The following is a 12,828-nucleotide window of genomic DNA, read 5'->3' on the forward strand; positions in this document are numbered from 1 at the left end:
CCCTAATATACAAACATGTTTTAGAGATCTGAATCTTACTTTTTCAGTGTCAGTGTATTTATGTTCGTTATTCAGTAAGTCTGATCATAAAATAATTTCAAATAGCAAAAAAAAAAAATGTTTGTTGTTGTCATTCTTACTTGAAAACTTTGCTGTTTTTTGGGAAGTTGATTTTAATCAACTCTCCAATGCAGTTACTCTGGCAAAAGGAAGTGAAACAGTGTTTGGACCTATAAGCACAAATCATCAACGCTGACAAGACTTAGTATTTGAAAATAATCAATAAATTTGATGTAATGTACATATTAAGAAATATTGTTTTCCAAGGAAACTAATTTATAAATACCTTGAAAATAGTCAGATTTTAAATGGTACGAACAATCTAGTTATTTGTCGCATGTATTCCTACGTCTCGAGTTCAATATTGTTTGGATACAATTTTCCAGAAATATTTTGATTACTGATACATCTATCTTAAAAAATTACACAGCTTGATTCTAATGGAGTTTTCCATCTATAACTAGGAATATTAGAAAAAAATGTGTGTAATTGTCAAATACAGAGAAGAAACTACTTGCCATGAGAAATTACATGTCAATGATTTTAAAATTTATAATAATAATCGATAAAATAAACTTCTATCAGTACTTCAGTATTTTGTATTTATTATATATTTTCATTGCACTTTTGCTACAAAAATTGTGACCTTTGAATAATGTGTTCTGGTGCTATTTTTTTCATGGCATAAACAATGATATTCAGAATCTATGTTTTTTTTTTACTAAATAACTATTCATTTTCTCCCATATCTCTACAGATTCAGACAACCTGCATGAGGACCTTGCAGAGCTGACCTGCAGCATCTCCATCAAACAGAAGCTTGTGGAGGAACTGGAGCAGGCCCAGAAACAGGTGCTTGCTGTCCGGCACCAGTACGAGGAGAAGGTCCGGCAACTCCAGATGAGGATCCGGGCGACCGAGGAGGAGCGAGATAAAGTCCTGTCAAACGTCAACAGTGTGGAGTGCGAGACCAACGAAAAGGTCAAAAAGGTCAAGGACGAGTTTGAGAAGAAATTGTTGATGCTCCAGCGGGATTTAAAGAAAGCAGAGCAAGCTAAGCGTGATTATTCTCGCATGCAGAAGCAGTCCTCATACCATGAGAAGCAGTTGAAGACACTGCAGCATGAACTGCAAGAAATGAAGAAAACCAAGGTATGTTTGTGTCCAGGATTTGTTACGAGGAAATTTTGTAGAATTTTGTTGTCTTTGAGTAGAGGAAGCACAAAATATTTGGAAAATGTTTTAGTCTTATAAGAAGACAATTAGTTTGTGATATCTGATGATCCTGTCATGAATTTTCCTCAAACTGAAAAGTTGATGTGCTATATATAATGATAAAACATGTGAATTATAAATATCAAGGCATTGATTGTGTGAATACAGGAATATATGACACAAGGGATGTGATTATGGTTTGTTATCTTGTAGGTGAAGTTAATGAAGCAAGTGAAGGAAGAATTGGAGAAAGGTAAAGCAGTGGAGGCACGCCGCACCAAAGAAGTGGCACAGTTACGCAAGGAACAAGTCCGTAAGGAAGGCCTGATCCGCAATTTGGAGAAAGAAAAGCGCCAGAAAGAAGCTGTTCTGAAACGCAAACAGGAGGAGGTAAATTTATTTTATTTTTTTTTGCTGCAGACTTTGCAGAATTTGTTGGTACATGTGTATGGAGATTTATTTTTGTACTATCTTCTTTTTTCATGGGCATGTGAACTAATTACAAAGGAATGAATTGCAATGGAACAGAACTGTTACCCACATTTCCCCCTTGATTTTCTGTTGCTAAGAATGGCTTTTCTGAACCTTAGATGTACAATGATGTGTAGATGTTATGATCACTATCTAATGATTTATCCAAAATGAATTGCATGTTTTCGTCCCTATTTCTTCAGTAGATTGCATTTTTTCCCCTTGCATGCATGGCTTTTTATGACTTGAATTTCCAATAAGTAATGTTCTTGATGAACAACCAATTTTTCAGCTGAATTCCAGTATAGAAAAAATCAAGAAAGAGGTAACTTTGTTCTTGCTTGTCCACTGATGCTGCATACTCTGTACTCGTCATAGCGTACACAATGTAGTGATGAATATCAATATTCCAGATAGTCTATAGAGAAAACAGTGTAGATCTATGAACACAATCCACTCTTTCTAGGTAGTTTCTCAGAAAATTTTAGATTTTATTATTTGTGTTTGGTTGATTTTTAGGAGGTATTAAAATTTTATTAGTACTGATACATTTACTTGTTTAATCTGGAGAAATTGTGATGATTTTCATTGCTACATTATGGAAATATTGTATTGTTACAAATAATCATGTGCATACTGCATACCAGTATTATCCAGATACATGTATATGATTCTAGTTTATTAATGAAAATTGAATCAGACATAGTGTATACATGTTTATGTACAATTATGCTGGCAGGGTATATATTGATATTAATTGATCTCTCTCTCTCTCTCTCTCTCTCTCTCTCTCTCTCTCTGTTATGCAGAGGCATATTAAGGCAAAACATGTATCACTTACGTATCTTCGTATGCCTTGTATACTGTATTATGAAGGTATGGAAGCTTTTTATTTACAAATGTTTGTAAGTGTCCTCTCTATATAATATTGTGGAATATGACAGCATCCTGTACAATGCATGATTCTGTGTATTAAATGTACCATCTGTAAGAAGCTTGCAGATAAAACCTGTGGCTTTTTTCAGCTTACTTTCATTATTCTTCAGCATTAATATAAATGCAGTTTTTCAAATGTGTCTTCTATAATATGTTTTTTTTAGCACAAATCATAGCTGATATTTTTTATACATGTAAATGTATTGCAGTGATTTTCTAAATGAAAAGAAACAACAGATTTGAAACTTTTTTTATCATCATATTTTGTTTGTTTCTGTGTTGTTTCAGAATAATCACACACAAATGCTTAAATAACAAATTCATTTTCAAGTAGAATAAGCAAGTCTGGTTTTTTATACTTGGCCCACATGCAAACTATCTACCTTCACTTTCCATTAGGTTGAAGCACTCAGAAGGAAAGAGAAGAAGCCCATGTCCGCCATGGCTGCCGGTAGAGTGGCCAAGTACGACCGTCCTAAAACCATCCCAGTCAGTGAGTACCAAGCTTAAAATTGTTATTATTTTTTTAGCTTATATTTCAAGTACCCAATACAGTAGGAACTTGCATGAGCATATTTTTTAGCTTGAACTAAATATAAGAAACTACCATAGCAGTATATATTTTTTTAGCTTGTATTTTGTATGCGGGAAAGAAACTACTGAAGACAGTTAATATTTTTTACTTTGTATTTCATGTAAAAAAAACTACCAAAGACAAGTTACCTGGTAGTTATGTAATGTAACAGTAGTTAGTGAAGGAACTTAATAGTATTTTTCATCTTCTAATTAATGTTAGAAACTAGCAGAAATTGTTTTGTTCTAAGAGAAATAGGAACACGATTTCAAATCCATCATTTTCTCTACAGCCCCATTCTCATCATCATCACCTCGCAGAAGAAAGCGTACCGAGTTCAGTGCTAAGTCAGCCAAACAGAAGTGGGATACGCTGGAGAAAAAGGTACGTCTATAAAATAATGAATCAGATTACTCAATTGAAAGTCAAAACATATAATAAGACAATAAATCACAATTTATAAATGCATGTATTTTGAATAATTTATGTGTCAATGTACAGTGGTATTATGAACATGCTTTTATTTGTGTTGAAAATAATTTTTCATGTAGGACTACAAACTGTTAAATGGAAGATTTGTTAAATTGACATTTTGTATTTCTCCACATAAATAAACAGTATAATGATGCACATGTTTTACTCATTTACACAGATTTCAAATGTCATAACCAAGAAACAGACCATCATTAACATGGAGAAGGACATGGACATCTGGCTTAAGGTGCAGTTCATATCTACCTGTACAATGCTATTTTACACAACTCCGATAATTTATGAATGACAGTCAGAATTTTGTATATTAATCATGCATTTGTTTGTACCTTGTTGCAGGAAAGGGAAAGTGTTTGCAAAAAATTGGACAAGTTCTGTCGTAAGAGGGATGTAGCCATCAAAGAGGGCAAAGTAAGTACATGACTGTTCACTTTTTAAAAAAACACTCTCCTATATAGTGTCTTCTTTTGTTTCATGATTTCTTTGGCCCTGCATTATGTTGGCTAGTATAAGTGTGTAGTCTCACTGTGTACATTGTTGACAGGATGACAATGAGATTGGCGAGCTGAACTGTGTGATTGGGATGTTGGAGGGACAAGTCCAGTACACACAGGAGTACATCTCTGAGTGTCAGTCACAGATCATGCAGATCGAGGAGGCCAAGGCAAGTCTCACTCTCACTTATATCGTTTCCTCACTGAATTATCTAAAGTTACTGTAAAAGCAACAATCCTACCTTCATCTGTACAGCATATTCTTATTGTTATCCCACTGAGGCATATTTAAGTTACTAAACTTCTGTAAATAATTTGAAATCATATTTTAACAATTCTGCATTTAAGGTGTTTTTATAGTTGTATAGTTCTGTTTTTTCATGTTAAAGACGATAAAGCATTTTAAAATGCATGGTGGAAAAGTCTGTATATTACGGTATATTTATTTTGGCATAATGTGCTCTTCCCCAAAGCCACCAAAAATTAAGCCTGTTTTATAGTACACATACATGTACATGTAGAATTATAAGCTGAATGTATTGAACCTCTAAATGTATGAATTTGTCTGAGATGTCACAGTGTTGGATATGTTTAATGTTTTTACAGGAGGACAATGAAGGTTTTGATGCAACAGCCCTGGTCAACAACTGCTCTGTAGAAGAAGCTAAATATCTACTGGAACACTTCATACAGACCTCTATTGGGAGGGTAAGGAACAAATGAAGGACCTACAGATGTAGAGAAAAAAAAACTAGCAATTGTTTTTATTGACTTTTATTGATTTTGATGAAACAGGAACCATTTTTAAGATTTCTGAGTCTGAAAGTACAGGTATTCAAAGTAATATGAAAATTCAATCAAGTTTATGCTACATTTATTCATAACATTAAGATACTGAACTCTGTACATACATATACCTCTCAATGATATCCTTGTTCCTCTCAATGTGTTAAGCATGGCTTTGTCTCCGTGATGTTAGATTATCCCTGAGCGTGTTGTTGTAGGGGCTGGCCCTGTCACAGAAAGAGAATGAGTTGAAGGAGATGAGAGAGATGCTCCACCAGACAGAGCTTAACAACACCCTACAGCAGGACCTGCTCAAACACATGATCAACGACCGCGTGGACATTGAGGTGGATAACCTCATGACCAACGCTGCAGACGGTAGCCATTAGTGTTTTGTTTGTTGTTTAAATTAAGTGTTTGTCTCTTCCTTTGGTTATAAGAAACTGGAGTCATGCCATGGATATGGAGTCATGCCATGGATATGGAGTCAGTTGGTATAATGTGAAATCATTCAAATTCATGGGGATCAATTTCCATGAATTGTCTTGTTTTCACATGTTCATGGGAATAGAATGTAATGAATTTACTTGAATGTTGAATAAAGACTGTATTTCAGAATTTGTGAAGGGCATAAATTTGCGAGTATTTTAAACCACAAAATTTATAAAAAATTTGGTCATCATGAATTCTAATATTTCCACAGGATCACATTACAAATGTATTTGTATTTGTAGGTATGGAGTCCTCAGAGGAATCGTTGTCTTCCTCCCCGGCTGACAGGTATGTCAACATCTTATCTACTAATGTGTACAGCAAGAGTGCATTCAAACTATATAGCTTATAAAAAGATTTAGAACATGTCTTGTGGTGCAAGCTACTCTTAAGACTGGAAACAAAGAATTATGAGTTGTTAAAGTTTTTTTTTAAAATCTAGTGAAGCTTGTGATACTAACAGTTATGAATTTATTCATTTTTGGAATTTATGATTTTTTTCTTAATTTACCCTCCATTTGAACTACTTTATTTTCCTTTGTTTGTGCATTTTGTCCATTGTTTATAGTGCATATTGTTTTTGAATTTTTTTTTTTCAATACTGCTCAACAAGGAAACTTGAATGTTTATATGAGGGAGGGGTTAATTGGGTTGGAAGTTTGTTATTAGTGCTCAAAGAAAATACTGGTATTTGATTTATCCAGACATTCAATTTTGGCATATGTACATATTCCAGAGTACTATCTACTTTAAGAATACATTCTACTTTGAGGTATGACTACAATTCAACACAAAGCAAGCACATGAGCCTCACAATGTTTTCATCATGCAAAAGCACTAAAAACCCAAACAAAATCAGAAAAAAAACTACTTTAATAAAGAAAATATAATATTTTATCAAGCAAATTATCTTTGATTTACAAAATATTTTTTTCAGCCATTTTGTAAGAATCTGTATTATTTAATACATGTGCATATACAAATACACACATATTTTGTTTTGTAAAGTAAGATTCTATTTGTCGATATCTAAAGAAATCTGCTTCTAAGAGGTTGTTGTTTAATTTACTCACATCTTGGTTTTAGGTATCTTTTAAAACAGCAACACTATCTCTGGGGGTTATATGGTTCATTGATTAATTCTCTCATCCCTCTTCAATTGCCTTCCTTTCAGAACATGCCACAAACCCAGTATAACTGAACGCTCCACAAACTTTGAAAATTTGATTAGGTAATATGTGCTCCTAATCAACAGCCTCTAAATGTATCCTGGTTACTCATGGCTAATCGATCTATCGTCAGCTTCATCGTATTTATGTCATAGTCTCATCGCAGTTACTGTTTATTACCAAATGTACCAATATTTATCGTCATCTGCACTGTTTGGTACTGTCTAAATTTACGTCTGTAACAATGTGTGTATTTAGCAGTCACTTGTAATTATTTGAATGCAAAATTTTAATTTTTTTATCTACCTAATATTTTAAAAAGTTTTTTTAATATACTCAATCAATTTTTTTATTTTTTTTCAAATGAAATTTTATTTTTTCTTCACTAACCACACTTAGTATTTTCTTACTGAATAGTAATTTTTTAATATCAATTTTATTTTAAGGGTATAAGAAGGAATAATTATTTAATTCTTTAAAAATAAAAAAATAAAAATTGGCAAACTAATTATCTGTATAAAATATAGGTGTATTGTCTGCATGATATTTCTATATGGTTACCTGAGATGTAATGTACAGTATATTAGTAATTAAGTGTACAAAAATGTATCTGATCAGTATGTACACAGAACGCACCACCAAATACATGTATTAGCTTGTCTTGGATTGGGATTAATTTAGACTTTTGGCACACAACAATATGTAGGTCAATACAGTTTAGTGGGATTGATTGCATGAGGGTGAGGAAGTCGATATGAAGTGGTCTTATAGCATAACATTAAAATGGAGATTTGAAATAAGCCGTCATTGAACTCGGGACATTGGGAATTGGGAATGCTCCCTATAATCCAAAGTATCTGATAGCTTGGAATAATTACGTCAAAATTTGTAATCTGTCTTGAAAAACTTCATTATATGTATGGGATAGCTGTATAATGTACATGATATGCTCCCAAGTTATGCTTCATGCCTTGCATATGTAAATATATCAAGTTTTATAGTCACAAGTCAAAGAAGCTAAAATCTTACTGTAAAAAAACAACTTGTACTATCCACACTAAATTTCTGACAATAAATAATATAGATTTAGCATAATTTTTACAAAAAAGAAGAAGATTTGACAATTTTAACACTTTAAATTGTTTTCTTTTTCTTCCTGCTGCCTTTCCGGTACATTGGGGGTACTTCACTACCTGGACTTGCTATTTCACTCTGAATTCTATGTTGTTTGGATGTCCAATTTCTGGCTATAGTTATGATCCCTATGTCTTCACCGTTCTGGTTCTAATAGTTTGTTTTATAATGGAGATTCTTAGTAAATGAAGACACCGCATTGGTAGGTGGCAGTTGTACTCTCTCACTGTGTAACCTCACATCTTATTTATTATTACTACATGTAGTTATACATGGCCATATTTTTGTATAGCGTTTTTATTAAAACTGCCTATGTAAAATATTGTATTTTTTTGTTTGATTTTTCATTTCCTATTCAAATTATCATCACTTTTTAAAAAATCTTCTTTTTTTTATTTTCTGTGTGTATACTATTAAATGAAATTGACTGAAATTGAAATGAAGCTATATTTTTAAATGATAAAAGCTTTAAAAGTATAAATTAGCAATTTTTTCAGTAGATGACAAAATGGTGGAAATTAGCTAAATTTATCTTTCTAAGTCTCTGAAATTAATATAATTTCCTTACATGATAGAATTCAAGCAATTCAGACAAGGGCACAAGTTTATGAAATTTTTACATCTTCTAGAATTTTATTTCTTGATTATTTTGTCGTATTCATTTATTACTATTATTATTTAGTTGTACATGTATACTAGATATTGACACATAATGTAAAGCTTTTTCAAGTTATAACAATGATTCATTGCAAAAGAAAATGCATTATGGATTAATGTAGGATGAATTTCATCAAGTCTGAAATGCACTTGATTGCAGAATGCAGGAGAACTTGCAATTGATCTGAGTCTCCTTTCTTAAACACCAGTGTTTATGAAAGCGTTCGAAAGCAAAAAAACAAACAAACATTTTTATGAGATTTAATTTACGTGCAAATTTAATATTTTTATTTAAAATTTTCATTCAGCAGAATATTCAGAAAGGTAAAGAAATACTCTATAATTTCCATGCTCTTAAACAAACCTTTCTCCTTTGCCTTGTACAAGTATATGCTCTGCATTATATGAGTACATGTAAAAAGAAGCTGATTTAATTACATGTATATTGCCTTCAGTTGCGACAGCTTGGAGACAAGAAGGACTTCAGAAAAAATCATTGTGCATGAAAACAAATGAGCGTACCATTTACTCCACGATGCATTTTCTTCCTGTCTATTAGACTAATATGGAGTTCTGATGATTGACGATAAACTTTCATTTGTTTATCCGTATTTATATAATTAAATCTGTTGTCTGCTTTAACATATAAAAAAGAATTGAATTACTCATCAGACCTCCCTATTAATCATAACTCTATATATTTGTCTATGATGTAAACATTTTGGTTCCTTCTATAAAGAGGAACACTATTTGAGTTATATTTTCTGTAATTACTGTTTTGCTGTAGTTGCATGTCATTATTTTATTATCATTTTCCTCTTCTTTTTTTATTCCTTTTAACTCCCTACTGCTGCTGCTGATGTTGACTCTGGCTTGGAATTAATTTGCGAATTAATTGCTGACTGTTTTCATTTCGGGCTGCTTTCCTCAGCATGTTTGAGAATACTACGGAGACTAAGCCCCCTGTGGCTGTCCCTGCTACACAGAATGTGGCTCCCCTTGCCGAGCCCTCCCTCAGGGGAAAGGTAAGTCGTATCACACTCTTATGCTGCAAGCCCCTCCCAAGTCTTAAACTGTAAATATCTCCTCCTCCCCTTTCCGCACACAAATGGAGGGGACAAAAATTCCTTAGGATATAGGCTGGTATACAGAAATTGTATACTAGAATTTGTGAGAAGCATGAATGCATGCATCCTTCTTTTATGCATGGCATTTAAAAACACAAATGCATGTATACATGTAGAAGTGATCAAGGAATTTACAGTTAAGGCAAAGTGTTTTACACAAGTACTCTTGAAAATGCTAATATTAGATGATAAAAACTGGCAATAAATCATTTATGTTTAAATGTGTGCACTTAATGGAAATGTATCAAGTTTTTATATTGTCAACATGACCAAAGGAAATTTTTCAGATTGTTTCTTTGTTGTTGAGTTTCCGATTCAAGGTATTAAAATACCATCTTAAAGTTTGATAGATAACAAGTATAATAACAATACCTTGTACTTTACACACAGATGTAATGGGGCTTTATCTTCTGAATCACAAAATTTACATGTCCCAAAAAACTTACATGTCTTGGACATTGTGGTGGATATATGAGCTAAGTAGTCCATGGGCCTCTTGTTGTCAGTGGCCCCTGTTTAATTAATGCTGTTATTGTTCAGTTTTTGTGCATTTTTTCAAAGTTCCGATTCCAATTCCATTTATTTACTTAGTAGAATTGGGACAAGGTCACTTAAAGAATCATCGAATTGGGAAGAATATTGTGTCAAACGACCTTTGAAAATAGGTTTTTTTTTCACTTGCTCAGGAATAGAATTTGAGTATCTGCATGAGCTCACTCAATATGTTTTATTTACTTTAATTTGATATCAATAACTGGTTCTTTTATTGATGATATTCTCAGTTGGATTTTCCTTTTAGTTAAGCTTGTGTTCCTCTTGAGTTTCTTACTTTGGCATCATGATTTTAGTTCTATGGTGAATCAGTGAAGTTATGTAATAGTATGATACATTGAAGTGTTATAGTATGTTACACTGAAGTTTAAAGGTATGTTACATTGAAGTGTAGGCCATTGTTTGATCTGTTTACTGCTGGCAGACTGTTCAGGAGACAGTTTGAGAGGGTATCCAGTCCCCTGTTCTATAAAACACTGGTGCCATTCTGTGAATACTACCCACCACTCAACCAGGTACCAGCTCCAAAGAGCCTTCCCCTCTCTCTATCCTTTAATCCAACTTTAAAAAGGGTCAATACTCATACAGTTTTAACCTACCAGCTAGAATATAATTCAGTGAAGTATTAACTGCTATTGACACTATTTGGGGGGGGGGGGGGGGGGGGGGGGGGGGCGGGGGTGATAATGCCTTTTCATTAGACAACCAAGAGTCAGAGATCTTGAGGGGGGGGGGGGGGGCTGAGAGAGGGAAGGCAAAACTATTGTTTTTATTTTAGCTTTTTAGGTGGGGGAGTTGAGTTGCAAATGAATCTGCTTTATTTTGGTTTTTGAATATTGTAAATTCCCTTTGCTAAATTTATTTCACCTGTGTGGATTTTTGATTGAAAGAAAGGGAGTTAATCGGGATGTTCATTAATTATTATTTGATATTTCTGTCTGTGGGATATGGCAAGCATGAATGAATGACTGCATCTTATACCTCTGTTTTTGTTCGTTATGTGGCATGACAAACTACCTTAACAATGTTGTAGGAGCCGACTACCCCGGTGAGTAAACACAGTGTACACCTTAGAACTCTTCTTACATATCTCTGTATCATTATAACTGTATATCAAAATAGCACTGTGGACAATGTTGTGGAATTCAGAATCTGAGCAGGATGTTTAATCCACCCATGCATCACCACGTTTGATCTTATGAATAGAAGATTTTTATTTTCAACAATTCTCAAGTTTTAAATTTAGATGTGTATATTAATTTTTTTTACATGGATTACACGTTTTTTAATAAAACCCAGAGTACCTAAAATTGCCTATGTTTCCTCAGATGGCGCCCAGCTATTATTTAGTAAAAATAATTGAATAATGCATTCTGAAATGCTACTGATATGTCGAGTCTAGCTACTATATATATATATATATTACTGATCTGTAAGTTTCAGAGGAGGGCTTGCCAATTTTTGTCCCCAACACTATCATCTCTTCAGAAACGAAAATAAAACGTAAAACATTTGGACGTGAAACCAATTAATCAATCCTTTTATAAAAAAAAAAAAAATAATTGATTAAGCACTGCATGTTGTCTGTTGTGTAGAAAAGAAAGTGTTAAAATGATGCATGCATTTGGAGTGTCTATTCGATGAGTGTATGATTTAACGTAATAAGCAGCTGGATTTTTCAGCCCTAGCTCTGATTGACTGTGCAGAATTAAGTAAATTGACAATATTGGTCTCCTGTAGTGTCCACTGATAGAGAGCTTCATATATATTATAAAAGTTTCAGTGTATATTTGATACTTTGTAAGTACAGGAAGTACAGGTAGTGGGTAAAAGGATCTTGTAGAAATGTATACTGTGTAAACATAGAATTGTTTTGTTTCTTCAGTTGTTTATATCTGTCTAAAGATAGTCTTTTAAGAAAATCGTATAACCGTTGAAGAAAAATAAAATTCAGGTTTTTATGAAGATAATTATTGCAATGAATTTGAAATAAATTTGAGGAATTTGTGAAATTTCACTTTAATAACATTAAAAATGCTTGAATTATTATCAGGGGAGCTATTGATTACTACTCCATTATATTCACATCATTTTGGGTTTTTAGTCGATTAAAGGTCATATGAAACGATATCCTGACCATATTGAGTTATGTACGGGAATGAGTTTATAAGTGCCTATTTAATAAGACTGACATTGTTTTTTTGATATTTTATGCAAAATGCGAGCGCCACAGTCGATCAAAATTACTTAATCGGGAAAAGGAACATTGACTTACGTGGCTTACCTCCCTTGCTTATGACGTCAGTAAGACCCAATCGCCTTATAAAGCTATGTTGTGAATACAAATATCCATGTCATTTTGCAGCATTTTAAAAGAAAAAAATACAATTTTATATAAAAACTTGTCTAATTATACAATAATCAACCACGTCAGTATTTTTTCTCTCAAGAAATGAAATCGTGTGCGTTTTTATTTACATGTAATAGCGTGTACATAATAGTTTCGAGACTGCACGGAGAATAAATGATTTTCTTCATAGATCCACATGCAAGTATAATATAATTTTAATATAAGCATATTTATATGTTTTATTTTGATTTTTTTAATGAAATTGACAAATTCAAAAATAAGTCTGATCGTTTTTTCCCATTTGCACGTTCATGCAATT

General features: G+C 32.9%; 1 protein-coding gene across 13 annotated transcripts in view; it reads left to right on the plus strand.

The window, feature by feature from the left end:
- Positions 1-12,828, plus strand: part of LOC105336357 (kinesin-like protein KIF21A) — a 42,618-nt gene that overhangs the window by 13,109 nt on the left and 16,681 nt on the right. For 3 of the 13 annotated variants that reach the window (XM_034476310.2, XM_034476371.2, XM_034476343.2), the window contains 14 exons: positions 818-1,212; positions 1,489-1,665; positions 2,039-2,071; positions 3,082-3,175; positions 3,549-3,640; positions 3,909-3,977; positions 4,088-4,159; positions 4,293-4,412; positions 4,849-4,950; positions 5,247-5,406; positions 5,763-5,808; positions 6,695-6,751; positions 9,412-9,505; positions 11,193-11,207. In XM_034476310.2, coding sequence (XP_034332201.2) covers positions 818-1,212; positions 1,489-1,665; positions 2,039-2,071; positions 3,082-3,175; positions 3,549-3,640; positions 3,909-3,977; positions 4,088-4,159; positions 4,293-4,412; positions 4,849-4,950; positions 5,247-5,406; positions 5,763-5,808; positions 6,695-6,751; positions 9,412-9,505; positions 11,193-11,207 — 1,526 coding nt within the window. Of the gene's footprint in view, positions 1-817; positions 1,213-1,488; positions 1,666-2,038; positions 2,072-3,081; positions 3,176-3,548; positions 3,641-3,908; positions 3,978-4,087; positions 4,160-4,292; positions 4,413-4,848; positions 4,951-5,246; positions 5,407-5,762; positions 5,809-6,694; positions 6,752-8,788; positions 8,805-9,411; positions 9,506-10,583; positions 10,675-11,192; positions 11,208-12,828 lie in introns of all 13 variants that reach the window. The other 10 variants (XM_066085340.1, XM_034476376.2, XM_034476312.2 and 7 more) reach the window with 10 other exon arrangements.

Source organism: Magallana gigas, chromosome 5 (genome assembly GCF_963853765.1).
Source record: "Magallana gigas chromosome 5, xbMagGiga1.1, whole genome shotgun sequence".
Taxonomy (NCBI): Eukaryota; Metazoa; Mollusca; class Bivalvia; order Ostreida; family Ostreidae; genus Magallana; species Magallana gigas.